The 20909-nt window shown below is 40.4% G+C and overlaps 3 protein-coding genes across 6 annotated transcripts in view; all 3 read right to left on the bottom strand.

Moving 5' to 3' along the window:
* gnav1 (guanine nucleotide binding protein (G protein) alpha v1) overlaps positions 1 to 2078 on the bottom strand; it is a 30196-nt gene extending 28118 nt beyond the window's left edge. The window contains exons 1-3 of one of the 2 annotated variants that reach the window (XM_029429677.1): positions 1887 to 2078; positions 580 to 737; positions 131 to 222 (exon numbers count right to left, since the gene is read on the bottom strand). In XM_029429677.1, coding sequence (XP_029285537.1) covers positions 131 to 222; positions 580 to 709 — 222 coding nt within the window. In that variant the 5' untranslated portion in view covers positions 710 to 737; positions 1887 to 2078. Of the gene's footprint in view, positions 1 to 130; positions 223 to 579; positions 1148 to 1886 lie in introns of those variants that run through there. The other variant, XM_029428860.1, reaches the window with a different exon arrangement.
* A 134-nt stretch (positions 2079 to 2212) lies between these two features.
* pcyt2 (phosphate cytidylyltransferase 2, ethanolamine) lies at positions 2213 to 13158 on the bottom strand. Of its 2 annotated transcripts, none has more exons than XM_029451514.1 (12): positions 12877 to 13158; positions 9519 to 9607; positions 7568 to 7729; positions 7311 to 7462; positions 6928 to 6969; positions 6641 to 6779; positions 6463 to 6545; positions 6197 to 6274; positions 5658 to 5723; positions 4204 to 4269; positions 3643 to 3731; positions 2213 to 3529 (listed from the first exon to the last, which is right to left on the bottom strand). In XM_029451514.1, the coding sequence occupies exons 1-12, from the start codon at positions 12999 to 13001 to the stop codon at positions 3418 to 3420; spliced, it is 1203 nt and encodes a 400-aa protein (XP_029307374.1). In that variant the 5' UTR covers positions 13002 to 13158; the 3' UTR covers positions 2213 to 3417. The 2 variants fall into 2 exon arrangements, with proteins under 2 accessions (XP_029307374.1, XP_029315036.1); XM_029459176.1 differs by lacking the exon at positions 12877 to 13158 and adding an exon at positions 9923 to 12841.
* Positions 13159 to 13884: 726 nt separating this feature from the next.
* Positions 13885 to 20320, bottom strand: sirt7 (sirtuin 7). Of its 2 annotated transcripts, none has more exons than XM_029442973.1 (10): positions 20095 to 20320; positions 19837 to 19974; positions 19205 to 19309; positions 19058 to 19128; positions 18881 to 18953; positions 18690 to 18788; positions 17612 to 17848; positions 15686 to 15766; positions 15500 to 15606; positions 13885 to 15232 (listed from the first exon to the last, which is right to left on the bottom strand). In XM_029442973.1, the coding sequence occupies exons 1-10, from the start codon at positions 20197 to 20199 to the stop codon at positions 15169 to 15171; spliced, it is 1080 nt and encodes a 359-aa protein (XP_029298833.1). In that variant the 5' UTR covers positions 20200 to 20320; the 3' UTR covers positions 13885 to 15168. The 2 variants fall into 2 exon arrangements, with proteins under 2 accessions (XP_029298833.1, XP_029298824.1); XM_029442964.1 differs by having other exon boundaries at positions 13885 to 15237.
* Positions 20321 to 20909: the final 589 nt, after the last annotated feature.

A 20909-nucleotide genomic window follows, 5' to 3' on the forward strand; every position in this document is an offset into this window, starting at 1 on the left:
AAAATTAAAACATCAGGGAGGGTGAGCCAGACTCATCAACTATGTGTGTGTGTGTGTGTGTGTGTGTGTGTGTGTGTGTGTGTGTGTGTGTGTGTGTGTGTGTGTGTGTGTGTGTGTGCGTCTCTCTAACCTTGAAGCTGGTGAGCTCTTGCTTGGTGAATCCATTGCTGTGGATGATCTTCATCTGTTTAACCAAAGTACTTTTACCGCTCTCTGCTGCACCTGGATGAGGTTGTAAATACTATTTGAACTTGGTCTTCTTTTTAAACGTAGTACAGATACATCATTATAAACTTGCATCTATTCATTACTGTTCAGGTTTTACCATGTTTTCAATAAATCACTGGCTCCTAAGAAACCAAAATGTAAGATTACACTCTTTCAGTCGGGGGACATTAATGGCAAAATTAGGAACGTTATCATGGATATCATCACTAAAGAAAATATCCTATTATGGATTCAGGTGCAGCTGCAGGTTGTTGTTGTTGGTTTTTGCACTAAGCACTTCAGGTACATGGGCTCACATATCTATCAGGTGAGTTTAAGGTGTGTTCTTATTATCAGGGTGTTCAGTCTCACCTAGTAGGAGGATTTTAACCACATTCATCTCCCGCTTGGCGCACTCGTACATGTCTCTGTCTATCTTGACACTGTGTATCCTCGCCTTCTTCTGGTCCTCTGTAACTTCGGTACCGAGGCACAGTCCCATCCTGAGAAACTCCTCCCCCGACCCCGGCCTGAGAGGAAAAACAAAAGCAGGGAGTCCAGACTGGGAATCGACCTACCCGAGTTTGTTTCTACAGGCTGCATGCTCCGAGCTCTGCTGTTACTCCGCAAACTGCAGGCTTACTGTTAACTCTAGAAAGGAAAAAAAGTTCAGGCCATCTCCGAAACATCCTTTAAACTCGCAGGAGTTGTGGCTCAAACTGTCCGGACAATTTTGATTTTACGCATCGCTCCAAGATCCTTGTCAGTGGCAGATTTGACTTTTCTGTCCTCAGCCGTGAAAACACCAGTTATGTCACTGTGCGCCAGTGCGGTTCAAAATCTGCCCTACCGCCTTGGCAGAGACCCCAGATTCTCCCAAAATGCCTCCTCCCACTGCAGCCTGCTGCACAGATGGAAAACTTTTTGGACTTCCCTGGGAAGTGACGTGCCAGGGACAAAACTGCTGAGTGCGCAATTTCACCTGTGCATGCTGAGAAAACAAAAAAAGGATGCGATCCAAAGTAACTAAGTACATTTACTCAATGACTGTATGTGTACTTGTAGTTACCAGAACTCTTTTCAATTAATATAATAAAATACGATGCACAGGTGTTTTCAATTAGTATGGCTGATTACACTTGCTTATGATGTGATTTACAGTGTGTGAATGTCACCAAAATACACTTACTGATAAGAGTGAACACGTTTGTACGTGGCACACACACACACACACACACACACACACACACACACACACACACACACACACACACACACACACACAGTCCATTAGATTGAAGAAATACCTGTGGTGGACAAAGTGTTTATCTCTTCTGGTATTTCAGAGGTGTTAAGAGGTTAAATTATTTACCAAGAAAGAAAAAGTCACAAATTAGAGCTACGTTTTTTTAATTAATTTTTTTATAAAACCAAATGAAGATTCAGTTTTTTTGTAATAGGTTGTTTCTTTCTTATCCTTTTAATCCTCTGTTGATCCTTTATCTCTATCTTGGGATTCCTTCCAGTTTTGGAGCGACTGCACTCAAAACAAACAAACATTTATTTTTTGCTAAATGTCCAAAACCAAAGTTGTTAGCTCAAGAAAAACACAAAGAAAAAACACTTTCAGCTAAATGATCACATTCACTCCAATAAGTCGATATATAAAAACAACGTACACCAAATGAACGTGGAGAGTGAGATCTTGATGTTTCCATGTCCCTCAGCTGAGTGATAGGGTCCTTCCTGCAGAAGCTCCTCCGGGGCTCTCACTCAGACTGGAGGATTAAAGGCTCTTTGTGTCTGTAATGAGATGACGGTTTGCAGTTTTTGTTCAAGTCTGAGAGCAGTGTGAACGGGACCGGTCGGATTTAGCAGCTTCTGAGCGGCTGTGGCCTCATTTCACAGAGTCAGTGAACTGTGTCGATGTGCTGATCCAACAAAGATTTCTGTCATCAGGCTGCTGCCCACACGCTACTGCTGTGAAACAGACATCAGACGACACCATATTTCCAATTTATTTATTAAAAGGGAAATTTACACATTTGCAATATAGTGATTGAAAGGTTGTGAACACCATCTAATAATTAGAAATGTACTTATTTCTCAGCCTGTCAACATCCTACAGACACATTTATAAAACACAAACGGTCTCACTCCAGTAATAATTCACGTCAGAGTAATATGCCCCATATAACAGGAAATGCAACAGACTGTAAAATTCAACAATCGACAGAAGCAGAAGCAGTTTGAAAGTGAGGTCCCACATTTTTAGGATTCTTGGATTCTCTTGTCAAGGACATCAAAAGAGGACATAATAGTTTTCGAAAAAATATTTCTTGATAGCAGACTGAAGAGAGAAGGTCATAGACACAGTTTAGACTCTTTGGTGCAATTCACAGACACTAAATTAGTTGTAGCTTCAGGAATGCTTCACATTCCTGTCACTTACAGTGCAAACACACACTCACTCTGTCTCTCTGTCTCTCTGTCTCTCTGTCTCTCTCTCTCTCTCTCTCTCTGTCTCTCTCTCTCTCTCTCTCTCTCTCTCTCTCTCTCTCTCTCTCTCTCTCACACATATACACACACACACACACACACCCGTTTCAAAATCAGGTAGTTCAAATCCACAGTTGAAATTAAAAGACTACTCCACCGATGATTTAACGTAGTAAAAACTGTTTTTTCAGGATGGACAAAAACATAGTGACTTCTAGAAATTAAAATAAATGTTTTCCAAGTGTAATAAAAAAATAGACCACATTAAAAGTTACTCAATGAAGATGAGACCGATCATTAAAAACGAATATGGTTTAAAATCTAAAAACATTGAAGTTATGGCTTATTACAAACTTAACATACCACTTCTTTACAAGAACACGTAGTGTGTGATTTCATGGACAAAAACAATACACGACAGAGACAACATTATAAAGTTCTCTCTCTTTGTGTTCTTGTCGAGGCAGATCTGATTGCATTAGGCCGGAATTGACTGTACAGATGAAGGCTGAGAGAAGCTAACGCAGCAGCATGCACGACACACTGCCACCACAAATATTTAAAGCAGATTCTGCACCCAGTGGACTATTAGAGACCAACGGGTCGTTTCACCCAGCGAGGTCCAGTTCCCTGGGTCAGTTGAATCCACCCTGTTAAAGCCGAGTATACCGGGATGAGTAAATCACACACAGAACCAGGTCCGAGGTGTCACTAGTGAGCAGCCTGGGCTGCACCTTCACTCTGGTGCTCTCTCCTCTTCATCGCCTCGATCACTGCCATCTCCTTGGCCTCCTTCTTCTGGTTCCTGGCTTCAAACTGCAGCCTGAGGACACACAAGGAGACTTTACACAGTCAAAATTATACACAGTGAGAAATGAAATACAGATAAAGATGATAAGGAAATGCCAGTTAAGTTAAGAGTGGGGAGTCGCTGACCTGTTTTCAATGATCCTCTGGACGATGTCATCAGTGGTGAGATTGTTCCCACTATTGATGGTCCTGAATACCCCGCTCTTCTTTGGCTCCTGCGGGCAGAACACACATGGTTATCCACCCTTGAACTAATTAAAGCAACATTAACAAGCCAAAATGGAGCAATAACACACACCATTGTGACCATTTGAGATATTATGTGTAACACACAGACATAAAACACAATAGTGTCCTCCTAAAGGTCAAACAGGACTGTTTGTAAAACCTGAATGGAGCAATAATGCACATCCTTTCTAATCATTAGGTCTCGGGCAACAACTTAGTGACTCAGTGACCAAGTGTTCTACTTTTTGAGGACACAGGCAAAGTCACATTAATCATTTGTTAACATTGGATTGTCGTGAAGGAATATTGGGAGTCCATTTCCCATGCTTATCACGAGGAACACTTGCCTCAGCGTGAATCAGACTGTAAGCCAACGGCATATTTATTTTTACATATAAATGCAGTACAATCACGAGGGTTGCTGCACTTTGACAAGAGACTTCAGCAGCCTGTACTCACGGCGTAGGGGTCGGACATATCCTTGTCTGGAAACACCTCCGTCTTGCCATGACACACCAGGTCCACCTGCAGAGTTATACAAACACACCTGGTTAGTGAGAAGTTGCAGTGTCTGTCACTGAAGAGCCCGGTGCTGGCTTTATCACACCACGCACACACTTCTTTATTACTTTGCAGATAAACTGGTAAACTTCATCTTTTCTATTTATAGTCACACATTTCTCATCTAGACTCTTTTGTCTTATTATGATTTGTTAACTTCCTGAAGCGTGGGTCTGTGGCCCCTAGGGGGGCCTCAGAGTATCTGAAGGGGGGCCACCAAATTATTGTTTGATAATGTTTTGAAAGTTATTTCTTTTAAATGTGGATTTTGTCTGAAAATACACTTTATTATTGGGAAAGAGAAATCAGCCCATTGGATTTACACAACATTTATGACTAACAAACTAATGGCTACGTATTATTATTATAATAGCTTGGTATTGTATGCACCATAAATAGGTTTATACATGGCACTTTAGGCCGCCCCGCACATAATTGTAAACCCAGTTTAATATGCAACTCAATTTTATACATATAAAATATATTATTCCTAGTAGGGGTTTTCCTTCTGATATTTAATATGTCCACAAGGAGGCGCCACATGATTCAGTTTTGGGCTCAGTAAATTATTTTAGGGAGAATCTTTTTAATGCAGCACCCATACAGTTATCTGTTTATCTGGACTGCACCGTCCAAGGCTTTCAGTAATCTTTAATCTGTATTTAATCTAAATTGTCAAAACTTTGTGAGCTGAAACTAGTTTTAAAAACTTAAGTAATGTAAGACTGCCAAAAGTTTACCCAGATTCGTAACTTCTCAAGTTTTTGATGACAGCCAATTGAAATATTTTCCTTCTTTAAATACTTAAAGTTCATACATGATGACAGATTATTAAAACTGCGTTTTAACTTTAGGAACAAGTCCTGTTATATATTATATATATTTTTGAAGATGCACCAATTTACTGTATATTTGTACTTTGCTTAGAATTGTTCATTAAAACTATTAATTTGAACTGAATGTATAATGTCAGAAAATGAAAACGAACTGGCCACCCTCCTCCTTTATAAGGGCATCTTTCAGAAGCTTCCATCACATCTCTTGATGAATGAGTGCAGCCTGCACACTTGGTAAAATAGCTCTCATGTGGGATTTACATTTGCTTGGAATTAACTACAAAAAAGTATGAACGCACATGTTACAGTTTAAGGACTGAAATGGCACAGCGCAAATGTTTTGATAATTAGTTCTGGTCTGTTTAAAATAATTTTGCCATTGGCCAAGAATCTCTTGAAATTTCAAAATGAAGATGTCATCCTGGTTTAACAAAAAGGTTTTGAATAAATTATCTAAAAAACTAAACAAACGCGTTAACACAATAACAGAAGTAAAGTATTTTAAAGGCAACTCACCTTAAAATGATCAAGCAGGTCTTTGCCCACTGCATAAGGAGCACCAATCACCACCTCTGACACATACTACAGAGAGACAGGCAAGGGGAAAAACACAGGTTCATAACAATGTCCTCACATCAGTGAGTGCATTTCACTTTCAATGTCAAAGTTTAACAGACAAGCACTTTCTGGATGCCATACAGCTCAAGGGCAAAGGTCTTTTTACAGTTGACTGCTTCAATTCTGACTGCGTCATCAGGCATTGAGTAAAAGTGATGACGTAGCACAGCAATTTAGTGGTTTTAGGATTGCGTAACATGCTTGTTTTGTGTACTGTTCTCATAAGTTGGTTTAAATTCAACACAAACACACACAGTGCAGCTGGGGGCACGGAGACCCTTTGTCTGACCTAGACTGATCGCTGACCAGCAGGAATGGAGGGAACAGAGCCAAGCTCGGCCTGCAGCGCTGTGAGTATTCAGACTAGAAATACATCCCGCTGTGCTGAACATTTAGAGGTGTGTGTGTGTGCGTGTGTGTGTGTGTGTTGTGCTCACCCGACAAGCCAGAACACTCAGCGTCCTCTCATGGATGTTCATGATTGGATAGTTCTTCCCCTTGTACCGATTCACTTCCTGAAGAGAATAAAGCGATCTTTTACTACTTTTACGATATTTAGCCAACTCACTTAAATCAAAAGGACAGAAACTGCGTTAACTTGTTCCAAATGTTTCTATTGAAAACTGCTAACAGAGTGGAGCGGTTCCTTTTGTGAATGCTTTTCTGAGATGTGTGTGCGAGTGCATGTCTGTATGAGCTGTACCTGGTCAAAGTGAAGACCCACGATGACGTAGGGCCTCTCTGCTTGCTTATAGACCATCTCTAAGAAGTCAACGTGGCCAATGTCTGCAAGGAATTTGTGGTCAAGGCAACAACGATACGCACCAAAGACACAATTTCTACCAGTGTTCATAACTCATATTTCTGCACAATGAGGATACGGAAGAGGTCGAATGCCCCGGCCACGTAGATGATGGTGTCTCCGGGCTGAGGCTCCTTTCCTGAGGCAAACTGGATGATCTTCTGGGATGTCTGGAGGAACTGCGACACTCCTGTCCATGGACTGTGGCCTTTAGGACCCTGGAACAAAAGACAAGCGTTTCACTAGGAGTAACAAACTCGAGGTGGCGTCTCACTTTGGGAAAGATGTTGCACTGCTGACAGTTGTCCGTTGTAATCAACCATTTAAACTACACGTTTTCTATAAAGTAAAACTCCTGCTACTCACTTTTCCAAAGTTGTCAGTGTGCTGCTGGTAATCTGGGTTATCCTGCAGAAGATATTAGAGAGGAAAAGATGTGACACCAAAACCAACAAAAAAAGCCATTGCTCACACTCTAAATATTGAGTCCTCCCACATACGGACACTTAAGGGGCGCACACAGCCCCCGTAGTTGACCTACATAAATATAACTACAGGTCAGGACCAGCACTAGATGTACACGCATAGATTACCTTCACTCTATATTAAAAAGTAAATGAAAGAATGTAAACACAATGACTGTGGGGAATCAGAACATCAGTCTTGTGTGGTGGTGCCATCAACGGGTGGAATCCATAAACATGAACTCATAACCTACAGTGTCAAGTGTGAACGCAGCTTCAACTCACCATGTTGCTGTGATGGGTTTTGGTCATGAGAAGCATTCGTCCCACCAGGTCAGTGGTGGAGACGCCCTGCGTGCGTTTACATTCCCGGTAGCGGCCTTCGCGCTTCACCTCTGCATACGTGTCCTTACCATCTACCGTCAGCGTGATGTCATCTGGCAAACATAAACGATGACATTAGTCCATCATCACACCTGGAAGCTTTGTCCCATCATGTGCATCACTGTTCAAATTCAAAGAGCAGCCCTAAAGTGGCTCACCTCCGTGCACACAGAAGTCACAGTTGTACTTGTCCAGAGTCTCCAGCGTGGTGACGTAAGGCGCTCCTTCTACCATCTCATCCACCCACTTGATGGCCCGTACCATCTTGTAACGTTCTTCCTGAGTGAAGACCGGAGGACCCTTGTGCTTGGAAATCTCAGCTTTGAGAGAGGATGGGAGGGTAATCCAGTGTTAGTTATTGTCTCATCAATTACATCTGTTGACCTTGAAGTCCTGCTTTTCTACAAACTGCTTTCAATGTGGTCGACCAAAGAATATATTACTAGATCTGCTGCTCCGCTGAGAAGCGTCCAGACTTCTGTCTGTCTCAAGAGTAACTAAACACGGAGAAACAGCATTCGGTGTTTATGCACCACAAATCTGGAACTACTCAGTTATTTCGTTAAAAATGTTCTGTTTGCCACAGCACTTTATTAAGTGCTGCACTGCAACTTTTATTCTACGGTTTGCTTTAAATTATTCTATTTTATTTTGCTCTAGTCTTTTCATTTGTGTCTTTTCATATAGATATCATTTGCCCCGTGTTTGTTTCGGCTCAGTATGTTCGTCTTTTACTGTGTATTCATAACAATATGATATCATAACAGAAGTTGTCTGAGTGTGGCCATTCAAAACCTTTTGAACAGACTCATGTGATTAGTTACACACACAGTCCAGTTCTGACATGACATGAGCTTATTAATACGCAACAAGCTAATTATTCCAAATTATATTATCAATCAAATGTATATCATATTATATAGCAGGTTGAAAAGATGGGTTTTTAATTCATGATGATAAAGCAGATTGCAGATCAACAAAGTAAAAACCACCTGGTTCAGTGATCGTTCGTGAAGAATGAAAACAATGATAATAACTTGTATAATAATGTGCATCATCATACTGATAAATTGGCACCAGATCTCTTGGCATTCTTCGCCACAGAAACAGCTAATGCCACACAGTTGCTAATTGTAAACTAGTTGCGCCAAAGATCTTCTTTTTAATCTGGTGGATATAGTGGTGTCAAAGCAACCGGATGTTAGGAGACAAACCAGAAATAGAAGTGAAAAAATGGGCCGGCCACATTAATAATGTAGGTGGAGTCATCACTTTCAGGTCTCCCTTTACTTTATATCACTTCTTATACAGCTACCTTACTAATACGTAGGTCATCTGACATACATAGGTCATACTTTTACTTTACTGCCGTACTCCTATATACCATTCCTCTGGAACAATAACACATCTTATAGACAGTGCCAAAGAATCTTTTATCCTGTCTTTTGTTTGTTTTTTAAATTCAAATATTTTTCTTTAACCTGCTCTTCTTGTTCTTGTTGACTTTGACTTGTCATCTAACGTATAAACATGTGTAGCTGGCATTCCATATCTGTAATATAAAAGTGACCGTAGAAATGTAAACATTTACATCTGACTAAGTATTCAATCTGTGTAATAACAGTTGATCATGTTGTGGAAATATATCATATAGTCTTCTTATATTTTATTTAGTTGTTTGGCCTTACAGTCACTAACCCTGTGTTTTCTCACAGTTGTAATACACAGGTCTGATGCCTCTGTGTCTGCTGGCATTTGACAGACAGTAAGGCGCCACTTTGACCATATTGTCAGGCAATTAGCAGATGAATGTTAACTGTTGTAATTAACATGTGTGATGTTTCTATGGCATGGGAACAAAAGGCTTAGAGTCGATGCCTTTTGTTCCCATTTGCACACACGTGGCTGCAGGTTATCTTTCAGCTGAAATTGATTTAATTCTGTTAAACACTTCTAACTCTTCATTGAATAACACCAAAGCTCTAACTTCAATATTTGTTCATTACTGGCCAGAAAGTGATTCATTTTTGAATTACCACCACAGATCACAAAAAGCTTTAACAGAAATATCCATATCAGAACGTGTGCATGTGTGTGTGACGGTCTCACCATCTGTATGCACTCCGACTATGAGGTACTCTCCCATGGCTTTGGCCTGCCGCAGCTGGTTGGAGTGACCGTAGTGAACCATGTCATAACTATGGAGACGGACAGAAGAGACGACAATGTCATCAGCATGGAAAACAATGGACAATGCAAGTGCTCAAACAAAAGAGGACACAACAGAATTAACAGATACACACACACAACAATTAGGTCAAATAGCTCCCTGCAGCTACAGCTTTCTCATTACCTTACATTTAGCTGACACTTTCGTCCAAAGCGACTTACAATAAGTGCAAACAATCATGAGGATACAACTCTTGCAAGTACATTAGCTTCAAATAGCTGAAATGATTTTAAGTGCAGAACAATAGCTTCAAATAAGCCAAACTAATGTAAGTGCTACTTACAAGATTGATCACCACGGCCCCTGGTAGTCCACCACACCGAGAAAAGTCTATTCAAACACTGTGTGCAATTATCATTGTCATGTGCAATATTCACTCCGACACATTTCTTTCCATTGACTCCGTACTCATATTACTGTTACTGTATTTTATTCTATTTAACTGTGTACTCGCCACTTTACTCTCTTGCTCTTTGCTGTAACAACGTACATTTCGTGGGACAAATAAAGTACTTCTGATTCTGATAGAATAAAAATTCACCCATTACCATTAGCATTATTTTGTTTATTTATTTATCTCCAGCATCATTAAAAGCCACCTTTGCAGTAGAACTTTGGCTGGCCTACTATATTTGCTTTGTTGTTTAACATTATCTTATCTGTATTTCAATCTCGTTATATGGTAACCTTGCACAGTAAAGCAAAGTGTGTGGTATTTACTGTGAACATATGCTCTCTAAGTCAAGCAGGTTGTATTTCAAAGCACAGACTGACAGACCGTTGAACATGGTGGGTGACAATGATAAAGGTTACTGGGAGAAAGGTAATGATCAGAGACACTGTGTATAATGAGCCAATATTTATTTGTTTTCTGCCATTACGTAACTTCTGCAGTTAATGTTTTGTACAGGCTTGCCTTTTTATTTTTAAGGAAGTGAGGTAAGTTCTCCTCCCTTATTGCAACAGATTTAAAGTCTTAAAGAGTAATAATCCTAGAATACTAGGATGTGGCTCAGTTCCAATTCCCTTTCTTAAGGTTTTGAAAAAAAATGTGCTTTTGTTCAGCACCCTGCAGCTTCACATTCCTACAGCTTCAAAAACACTCATATAACAAGACTTCACAAGAGCCGCTGTTGGTTACGAGCCCAGGGTATAAATAGAAAAAACTATTTTAAATAATGAATTAGGAAGGACTGGTTCCAATTACACATTTACATTTGTGCTAATTTAACGCATGTCAAACAGTTAACTACCACGACTGAAGTTAGTTCGGCCAATAAGTTGCATTGATCCTCATTCAGAGTTTTTAAGGGAAATAAGTACCCAGTCACTTTCCTTGTCCTTGTTATCCACTTGATTTTGTATTTGCAGTTCCATTTCTCTGACCTTTAGGCCTTTCTATTCACACGTCTCTATCTGCAGGTTATTTCCAACAGATCGTACCGCTTTAATAAAAGACGTCATCCGTCACTGTGCTTCCAGTGGGTAGACCTCTCCTCAATAATGACATTACCACAAGATGCTAGTCTGTACTCCCTTAACAATAATCCCCCAACACCTCACCTGGTCAGGATCAGTTAGACACTATACTCCTAGTTGTAAATATATCTTCTTCAGAGTGATGTATATGCAGATCAGAGTTAGCTTTTTTTAACAATTTAGCATTTTTAAGTAAAAGTTTTAATCCTCCAAGAGAGACAAGTAAATACAGTAAGGTGTTGTGCAATTACTGACCTAAAGACATTTTATACCTGTCAAAAAATGTAAAAACTCTAAAATTGAACGAGATGGAGTCAGAAAATGAAATGTACACATACTGCATATTTGTAAAATGTGTTAATAGAGCAATCCTACAAACAATAGATAATGTCTCTTTTTTGGTTGGATCATTTAAAAAAAAATCTAGTTTACTCTTACTGGCTTCTCCAATGTTACCCAACCTAGATTTTACATCTATAAGTATTTTAGTACTTTATGTCCCTTATTTTATAACATTTCATCTGTTAATAACTATGTACTATGTCTCATTACACCCCCTTCAAATCCCCCAAGAAGAGGGAACCCCTGCTCACCATAACAACATAACACTTTTGCGTCACACTGAACGACATGTTCAATATGCTAGTTATTTATAACCAGCACATGAGAAAGGCCATGTCATATTAGCTATCAGCAAGCTAGCTATCGGCCACTTCCTTGTGCAGAGTCCGTTATCTCCTCAGCATGCGAGGTTCATGGACTTTGAAGGTAGAGTTTAAAATAACATTAGATAATGTTCTCACACACTACATGGCTCCAATGTACACTTTGTGTGTTCATTTCATGATCCGATTACTTTGGGTGCAGCAGCTGCACCCTTTGGTTTGGATGTGCGTGCATACTCCTGCCTTGAAAATAACAATAACAATATATGATTGTCTGACTCATCATTTGGCTCAACCACATCTCAGAGGTTTGTGTCAGAATGAATAAATACCCTTGGTTAATCTCCAGATCGTACCTATTTTTTAGGTAATTACCCAACCCGACTTTATGTTAGACAACTTTGGAGGTAACAGTAGGATTTCACATACAGTATGAGAGAGCAGAGGTTAGGTCTGCATATAGTAGCGATGCATGTAAAAAGCCAAACATTTCCTCTGGGTCAGCTGTAATGTTGGGTGTGTTTACAACTAGCATCTCTAACATGCAACATAATGCTTCATAGGTTTTCATCTAAAGGTTCTAACCTTTAAATAACCTTAGTGTCAGTTCCGACTGGGTTTCACACATTTAAAAATATTATTCATAACCTTACTGTGAAGCCATGAGACTGTGGACTGAGAGGACCTCGTCCTGTACCATACAAACTGATCATAAGTGTTAGTAGCTAGTGTATTACAGGCACATTACCCTCGTTTCCCAAATAACAAAATCCCTGAATTATTTATTGTAGGTTGGGCTGCTAGCATAGCATAACATTCTATACATTTTTGAGTGAGAAATAACAATTAGGTCATTTTGAGAGAAAGTACCGGTAGCTATAATAGTTAGCTAGTTATGGACGATGAACTAGTGTAACTTCCTGTTGCTACGTTACTATCTGCTGTATATAACGTTAGCTAGATAGCATTAGCATGCTACCCCACCACTGGTCCCTATGTGTTGCAAAAGGACCACTTTTAGGACAACTAACTGTGGGAAATAGTTTAATAAGTCAACACCAACAGTAGGACAGTTGCGACAACAGCGACTCACCAGCCGTCACACCACAACCGGACATTGCGCGTCCCTTTCTCCGGGCTGCACACTGAACCACCCGGTTCACAGCAGCCAGCGTCATCCTGCTGGTCGTCGGTGGCGTGGTGACCGTTTTTGATCATTTCGAAACGTTCAAATAACTTAGAGGTAGTACAAATAAAAACAGTTAACAGAGTAAGTTTCAAAGTGTTTCACTCCGGTTACTCTGAAAGATTTCAAAAGACGACTTCTTCTCCAGAGCAGACAGTGACACCGGCCAACGCCTCCAACACTACGTCACATCGGACAAATCCTCTCACACTGGGGTGCTCATTGCATAATCCCTCCTGTCACGTGGTCAGATGTAACCTATAAACAAACCGATACCAGAAGAGGAATGCGGGCTAAGTACACTTACTCAGGCACTGTACTAATAGTGTGCAACTATTTACCTACTGCTTCCTTTTACTCTTCTTTCTATTTTTCGCTACTCTATGCACTTTGCTCCACTAAATCGCAGGAAGGAAATGTGTTCTTTTTACTCCACTTCAATTATTTGACCGCTCTGGTTAGGTTATTTTGCAGATCAAGATTTTACAAACAAAAGACAACATAGTTTTAATAGATTGTTATTGATGAAACAAAATGTGGGCCGACGGAATCTTGAATGCAGCAATTTAACATTGGTTTTGCTACTTTTTATTCAAGATTTGAATACTCCTTCCACCAGTTCATTACTGTAGTCAGGGTTAGGGTCCTAAACTCACAGGCACAGTATTTAAGTGGCCTGTGTCATATGCTGCAGTAATACTGGATATAGTAAGTTAAGGGACTTCCATTTCAGAGATATCTATTCACAAGTCACAGAGTCTATATTATTAACAATATTTATTTTTATTGAATAAGTTAAACAATTGACCCCAAAAAAAAAAGTTCCAGGCACAACCATTACATTTCCAAAACTCAAAAAAAGATCACACGGGTAATAAGGTACAGGTTTAACCAGAGTACCGCCAAGATCTATAGATCAAGTGTACTATATTATAAGATGATATTCATTGATATCATTATAAATAATATTATCATTATTAATTGTGTCTAGTCTGGCCTTTAATAACCTCTGACACTATATGGTACAGGAAGACATTATTAATAACACTGGATGTCCCTGAGACAAATGAATAGAGAAACATATTTGGATGTTTCTAATCACTTCAGTAAACAATAACTTGACACGACTGAAACTAACAACTAATCAAAATGCAAGTAAAAAATAAATAAAAATCAGTGTTCCTTCTTAAATTTCTGTAGACAAAGAAGTGCTAGTAGCAGAGTTGCATTGTCTGCATAAAAGTTTAGATAAACATGTAAACATTGGCAAATTCCACAATTTCAGTAACAGTAGTAGCTGTTTTACCTATCCTACAAACCTGAGGATGAATGACAGTAGAATTTGTATGCAGTTGTTCCATTGGCATGTGCCACTTGTAAACATTTGTGTTCCACTATAAGAACTACCCATGAGCATGTACAGTAACTTCCACTTCAGGCACCAGTGCGTCCATTTAGGTTTAGCTAATGCTCAAACAAATACCAACTTGGTAAAGAAAACAACTTAAAATACATTTAAAAGGGACACTCCACCAATAATATGATCTTCTGATGATCAGTCAGCATCTATAGGCTTCAAAGTAGGTTGTAAGAACTATACATCAATGAAAATATAAATGCGTTTGTGATGTACTAAGCATACAGAGGGATAGCAGAAAAATTATTATGCTGCAGGAGTGGTTTCAAAACTTTCTTTGGACTTTTTTTTCATCAAAACTTGACACTACTGCTATCCATTGAGACCATCACACATGCTGCGTGTCAAGGAGGAAACACTTTCTGAGCCTACAGGGTGCGAGTGAGAATTATTTTATGGTTTTGTCATTCAAACTTTGTCTTACAGGCTATGTTGGCTATGCTAGCTACTGGGCTATGGAACCGGGTCAGTAATATTAGCTGGCCTGCTATGTGTTGCACTTAATATTTGGCTTTGTTAGCAAAGTTTTTGACTTTCCATTTTTGATCATTCATAAGTAATGTAATCAACATGCGCACATTTGAATCCCTCATTGGGATTGACGTACTTGACCACATCGAAGGAGTCTCTAAAGTCTGCTTGATTATGCAGCTTTTTTCTTCTTTTTCCTTCCTTTGCCATAGCCTCGACCAAACCAGCCGCCCTGCACAGCTGTGGCTTCTTCTGCCTGCTCTCCAGAGCCAGGTAAGCAGTCCTCCTGCCCATCAAGCGGAGCTATGACCTCACGAGTATGGCTGTCGACCTCTTCTTGCCGCAGAGGTGCGGCGAGACTGAAGACGGGGTCTTCTGCTCTGATGAGACAGCATGGAGAAGAAAAAGTTGGACTAATCTTTCTGTGTGTGAGAGAGTTTGGTGAGGATATTCCAAAACTCAAGTATTGTAAAGCATGAATAATGCTTTACAATACTTGAGTTACCTGGTTCATGTGTTATCCCTTTACTAATATCTCTGAAAGACGACTTGCATGTTTGTATACTTTGCTGGAAGAACAGTCCTATTTTATATTAATGAGGAGGGCTTTGTCTTCTTCATGAAATAAAAAAAGCTCCTCACCTGTCGTACACAGGCACCTGAATGTTCAGCTCCTCCATTAGGAGGCTCATGACGTCATCACACTTGCCATGAATTTTCAACACAGCCAGAACATCTTTTGGTGTCCACTGGAACAAAAAGCACAGCCACATAATCAATCAAATTCATTTGCATCTTATTCACCTACAATGTCAAAACTAAGTGTACCTGGAGGTTGATAATGTAGAGTTTGGGCCTTTTGCTTGCTGGTCTGTTCATGCTCCACAGACAAGCGTATTTCTTCAGCACCTACACGAGCCAGAAACAGAGCGCAAGAGAGTGAAGATGCTACAAGCTAATAAGGCGCTGAATACAAATCATATAACATACAGTTAGGTCCATAAATATTTGGACATTGACACAATGTTCATCATTTTGTCTCTGTACACGACCACAATGGACTTTAAATTAAACAATCAATGTGTGCTTTAAGTGCAGACTTCCAATTTTAATTTGAGGGTATTTACATCCAAATCAGATGAATGGTGGAGGAATTACAACACATTTTTAAGGGACCAAAAGTAATTGGACAAAGTAACATAATCATAAATCAAATTATCACTTTAATATTTGGCTGCAAATCCTTTGCAGTCAATGACAGCCTGAAGTCTGGAACCCATAGACATCAGCAGACGCTGGGTTTGGTCCCTGGTGATGCTCTGCCAGGCCTCTACTGCAGCTGTCTTCACTTCCTGCTTGTTCTTTGGGCAGTTTCCCTTCAGTTTTGTCTTCAGCAAGTGAAATGCTCAATTGGATTCACGTCAGGTGACTGACTTGGCCATTGCAGAACAATCAACTTCTTTGCCTTAAAAAACTCCTTGGTTGCTTTCGCAGTATGCTTTGGGTCATTGTCCATCTGCACTGTGAAGCGCCGTCCAATGAGTTCTGAAGCATTTGGCATGAATATGAGCAGATAAGTATTGCCCGAAACACTTCAGAGTTCATCCTGCTGCTTTTGTCAGCAGTCACATCATCAATAAATACAAGGGAACCAGTTCCATTGGCAGCCATACATGCCCACGCCATAACACTACCACCACCATGCTTCACTGATGAGGTGGTGTGCTTTGGATCATGAGCAGTTCCTTCCCTTCTCCATACTCTTCTCTTCCATCATTCTACAAGTTGATCTTTGTCTCATCTGTCCACAGGATGTTGATCCAGAACTTTACAGGCTTTTTTAGATGCGTTTTAGCAAACTCTAATCTGCTCTTCCTGTTTTTGAGGCTCACCAATGGTTTACATCGGTGTGGTGAACCCTCTGTATTTACTCTGGTGACGTCTTCTCTTGATTGTTGACTTTGACACAGATACACCCACTGTACCTCCTGGAGAGTGTTCTTGATCTGGCCAACTGTTGTGAAGGGCTTTTACTTCACCAGGAGAATAATTCTTCTGTCACACCACAGTTGTCTTCCGTGGTCTTCAAGATCTTTTGGTGTTGCTGAGCTCACCAGTGCGTTCTTTCTTTTTAAGAATGTACCAAACAGTTGATTTGGCCACACCTAATGTTTTTGCTGTTTCTCTGATAGGTTTGTTTTGATGGTTCAGCCTAATGTTGTCTTGCTTCACTGATAGTGACAGCTCTTTAGACTTCATATTGAGAGTTGACCTCAACACATTCCAAAAGCAAATACAACACTTGAAATGAACTCTAGACCTTTTATCTGCTCCTTGTAAATGAACTAACGAGGAAACAACACACACCTGGCCATGGAGCAGCTGAACAGCCAATTGTCCAATAACATTTGGTCTGTTAAAAAGGGGATACCACATATAAAATGTGTTGTTGTTCCTCCACCATTCATCTGATTTGGATGTATATACCCTCAAATTAAAGCTGGATGTCTGCACTTATAGCACATATTGATTGTTTAATTCCAAGTCCATTGTGGTCGTGTACAGAGACAAAATGATGAACATTGTGTCAATGTCCAAATATTCATGGACCTAACTGTATATTAATCTACATGTAAATAAATGTAATAACATGATATTCATATTAACATGATCAAAACACGTCTCTGAAACGGCAATGTAACAAACTTTTCAGATTACCAAATGCCTACAGACACACTGGTTTATTAAACGTACCTTCAGACTGGAGCCCAAGCAGAGGATAACATCGGCCATCTCGGCAGCCTGTGCAGCTCCCTTCCAGTTGAGAGGTTGCTCTAGGGTTCCCCGTTCTCCAAAGTGCACTATGGTGTCCCTGAGTTCACCGCCACAGTGGCTACACCTGCGGCCTGTCCCGTGGCGATGCAGCGACGTCCGCTCCGTCACGTCAAATAAACGCACATACTCCCTGACCGGCGTGCAGGACGTACACACCTAGAGATAAGATTAAAAAACAGCATGTCAGGGTAACTTACTTTCTGTCAGCAAATCAAATGTAACAGCATTGTGTATAATGTAGGGACGTCCTGATCTTTTACTTCATCCATTTATCTTGTAGATAATACAGCTGCACAGTCTCACTCTCTCTGCAAGATTTACAATAATCTTCACTTTCCTCGTCCTCTACGCATCTCCCCTCCTTGTCACTAACTTGAAAACAATGCACACTTGCATAGAATTTATAAAAAGAAAGTTAGACATTCGCAACAGCTGGATCTGTGGTGTCAGGAAGGTTTTAGTCAGTAGCATACTGAAGTTCAAAAGTAGTTTTCAACCAACAGCATTCAAGAGACGTGCACCTGACAAATGGCAGTGAAATAGAGACACAAACCCAAAGCAACTCTGCAGGCATGGCTGACAATCAAAATCAATCAACTGCTGGCTGTTGTTCATGGTTATGTGTGCACTCTGCAGTTCACATACTCTCATTGCTGCGTGGTTTTTATGAGCATGATGCGGTGTTTTTGACAGCTGACGTGTGATCAGAAATGGATCAGGCTTTACGTAGCTTACGTAGATCCATCAAAAGCAAAAGCCTGGATCTTTTGCAGTTTTTTCAAATGTCCTACAGAGCTTTAGGAGGCAGCACTGCAAATTCTGTTTAAATATATCTGGACAATATCTTTCCAGGAAGTGGGATTATTTCAATTCAGACTGATTAGAAGGGAGAATCTGAGGATGACAGTTGTGTGTGTGTGTGTGTGTGTGTGTGTGTGTGTGTGTGTGTGTGTGAGTCAAGGACTGAAAAAAAGACTTGAGGATGTGTGTGTCTGACCTCAATAAACATGTTTCCATGAAGCTCAGACAGGGCGTGTCTGGGTAGACTGCTACGCAAGTGAAGTCCGTCACAGTTTTGAGAAACAACATGCTGTACCTTTAAAGACACACAAACACAGTATATGTAAATACCAAGCATGCGTAAACACATTTTGCGCAACATAAATTATTCATCTAGGTCTAACATACCAGCTTTTCCTTATGTAGCATCCTAACGCACATGTGCGTGAGGGTCGGCTCCGCTTTACTTAGGTCGGATGAACTGTTTGTAAAGAGAAACAAGAACGATAATAGTAGTCGGAGTTTATTTCACTTCGAAAGAAAATGCAGCTAATATCAGATCAGTGCAAAGACTACATATCCCACCTGACTGTCCGTCCCTTCTGTAGCTGTGTCCACACCCCATTAGGGCCCCTGTAGTCCGGGATAGAAGCTGCCTGAAAGGAAAAACATCATCAGTCTGGGGCTGTTTAAAAAGGAAAAAGGAAACTGAAGATGCAAAGGCTGTCGTACCGTACTGATGCCAGCTCCAGTGTATAGCACCACGTGTTTTGCTTGTTTGACTGCCATGGCGAGCTGCCTGACTTTACTCTTCAGCTCATCAGCGTCATCAAACACCTGCAGATGGTACAAGAAAAGCACGTTTAAAGTTGACGACCACACACGCTTATATTGTGTTGAGCAACCGCAGGATTATGTGAGCCATATTTGTGTCATTCACTGTCCTTGCTCACACCAAACACAAATAGGCCTACAGATTGAAACAACTGCCCCAGAGCCACAGACTCACTGAAGTGAAAGGCATTGGAGAGGTGGGTCCTGCATCATCAGTTCACTTTGATGCCATGTTTTGGGGAGAGGCCCTGGTTTATAATTTAATTTGACTTTAAGTTTAATTTTCTGTTAAGACGTGTGGGCATATTCGTATTTATTTTTGTTCTACAAACTAAGTGATAGATGGGGAAACCTGGGTGTGGGTCGGGTAGTTCTCTAAGAGCCCACAGTTTCCTTTATCTAGTCCAGGAAAAAACACTTGTCAAACCTAAAACCATCCTGGTTCTTCACCATTTGGTTATGAACCATTAACTACAGGTGACATCCCACTTAGCTTAATAGCTAACATTCAGTGGGCCTGGCAGTCTCACCTCCTCCTGCTTCCTCTTGAGCACATTTCTGCGGACTTGTCTCTTGCAGAGCTCGTCCACAGTTTCTCTGTGCAGCAGTAACACAGCAGCCTCGTCCTCCGACCGCTCAGCCTCCGGTTTCTTCAGGACTCGTCCAACCTTCAGGTAACAGAAAACCCTGATCAGACTCACACTAACTACATGCACTGAGTGAATTACTGCTACCATAGCCAGCTAGCTGCAGAAACAGACTTCAGGTGTGTTGTCGCCTCGGCTTACCAGTCTGAAGATCTTCTTCTCGCTTTCTCGTTTAAGTATTTTGGCCTTTTCCAACGCTTTCCTCTCGGCCCGCGAGGAAACACCGGTGTCTGCCTCCTCTTCCATCACGTAGTAAAATCAGCTGAGAGGTATCTCTCTATTCAAAACACAGCACATATCGACCAACGACAGAACAGGATGTTGTCCGTGTAAAGACGAGAGCCAAACGGCCAGCAGCGCCCCCTGCTGCTCGAGGTCTGTACGTGTTTTTAACCCATTTGTGCCCAAATACTATATTTAGTATGATAATGATAATAAAGATGTTCTAATTGGCCTAAAGCAGGGTCTGCAACCTGCGGCTCTTGAACCCCTCTGGCTTGGACAAAACAAAACATGGAGCAAAATATTTATTCTTAGTGTATTTTTTGTTGCACAGTGGACAATCTTTCAAAGGAAACACCTCTTATCTTGGAGGTGATATTGTGACACTGAAATAGAATTATTTGTTTATATATATATATATATATATATATATATATATATATATATATATATATATATATATATATATATATATATATATATATATATATATATATATATATATATATATATATATATAAACAAATAGGCTATTTCGTCAAAATGCGTCACATCCTCCTGCAGGTGTCTTATCTTGAGTTGCAGACCCCCGCCTAACTCGGTATGCTAACCATGGGTAAAAGAATAAACAGAAAAGTCTCGGAGGAAAATAGAGTTAGATTCTGCGTGGACAGATGCATTTGCTTTCACTGCCAACGATGCAGGCTGACCTGTGTGCTTGATATGCGGCGAGA

The sequence above is a fragment of the Cottoperca gobio genome, chromosome 1, assembly GCF_900634415.1.
Source record: "Cottoperca gobio chromosome 1, fCotGob3.1, whole genome shotgun sequence".
Taxonomy (NCBI): domain Eukaryota; kingdom Metazoa; phylum Chordata; class Actinopteri; order Perciformes; family Bovichtidae; genus Cottoperca; species Cottoperca gobio.

Bases quoted from the DNA above. Each gene is read 5' to 3' on its own strand.
- sirt7 (XM_029442964.1), bottom strand. From the start codon at position 20,199: ATGGAAGAGGAGGCAGACACCGGTGTTTCCTCGCGGGCCGAGAGGAAA. The intron at 19,975-20,094 runs GTAAGCCGAGGC...TGTTACCTGAAG, and splicing joins AGAAGAAGATCTTCAGACTG to GTTGGACGAGTCCTGAAGAA. The intron at 15,238-15,499 runs GTGAGGAGCTTT...CTGTCTCATCAG, and splicing joins CAGGTGCCTGTGTACGACAG to AGCAGAAGACCCCGTCTTCA.
- pcyt2 (XM_029451514.1), bottom strand. From the start codon at position 13,001: ATGATCAAAAACGGTCACCACGCCACCGACGACCAGCAGGATGACGCT. The intron at 4,270-5,657 runs GTGAGTTGCCTT...ATAACTCTGCAG, and splicing joins ACCTGCTTGATCATTTTAAG to GTGGACCTGGTGTGTCATGG. The intron at 3,530-3,642 runs GTCAGCGACTCC...GTGTGTCCTCAG, and splicing joins CAGAGGATCATTGAAAACAG to GCTGCAGTTTGAAGCCAGGA.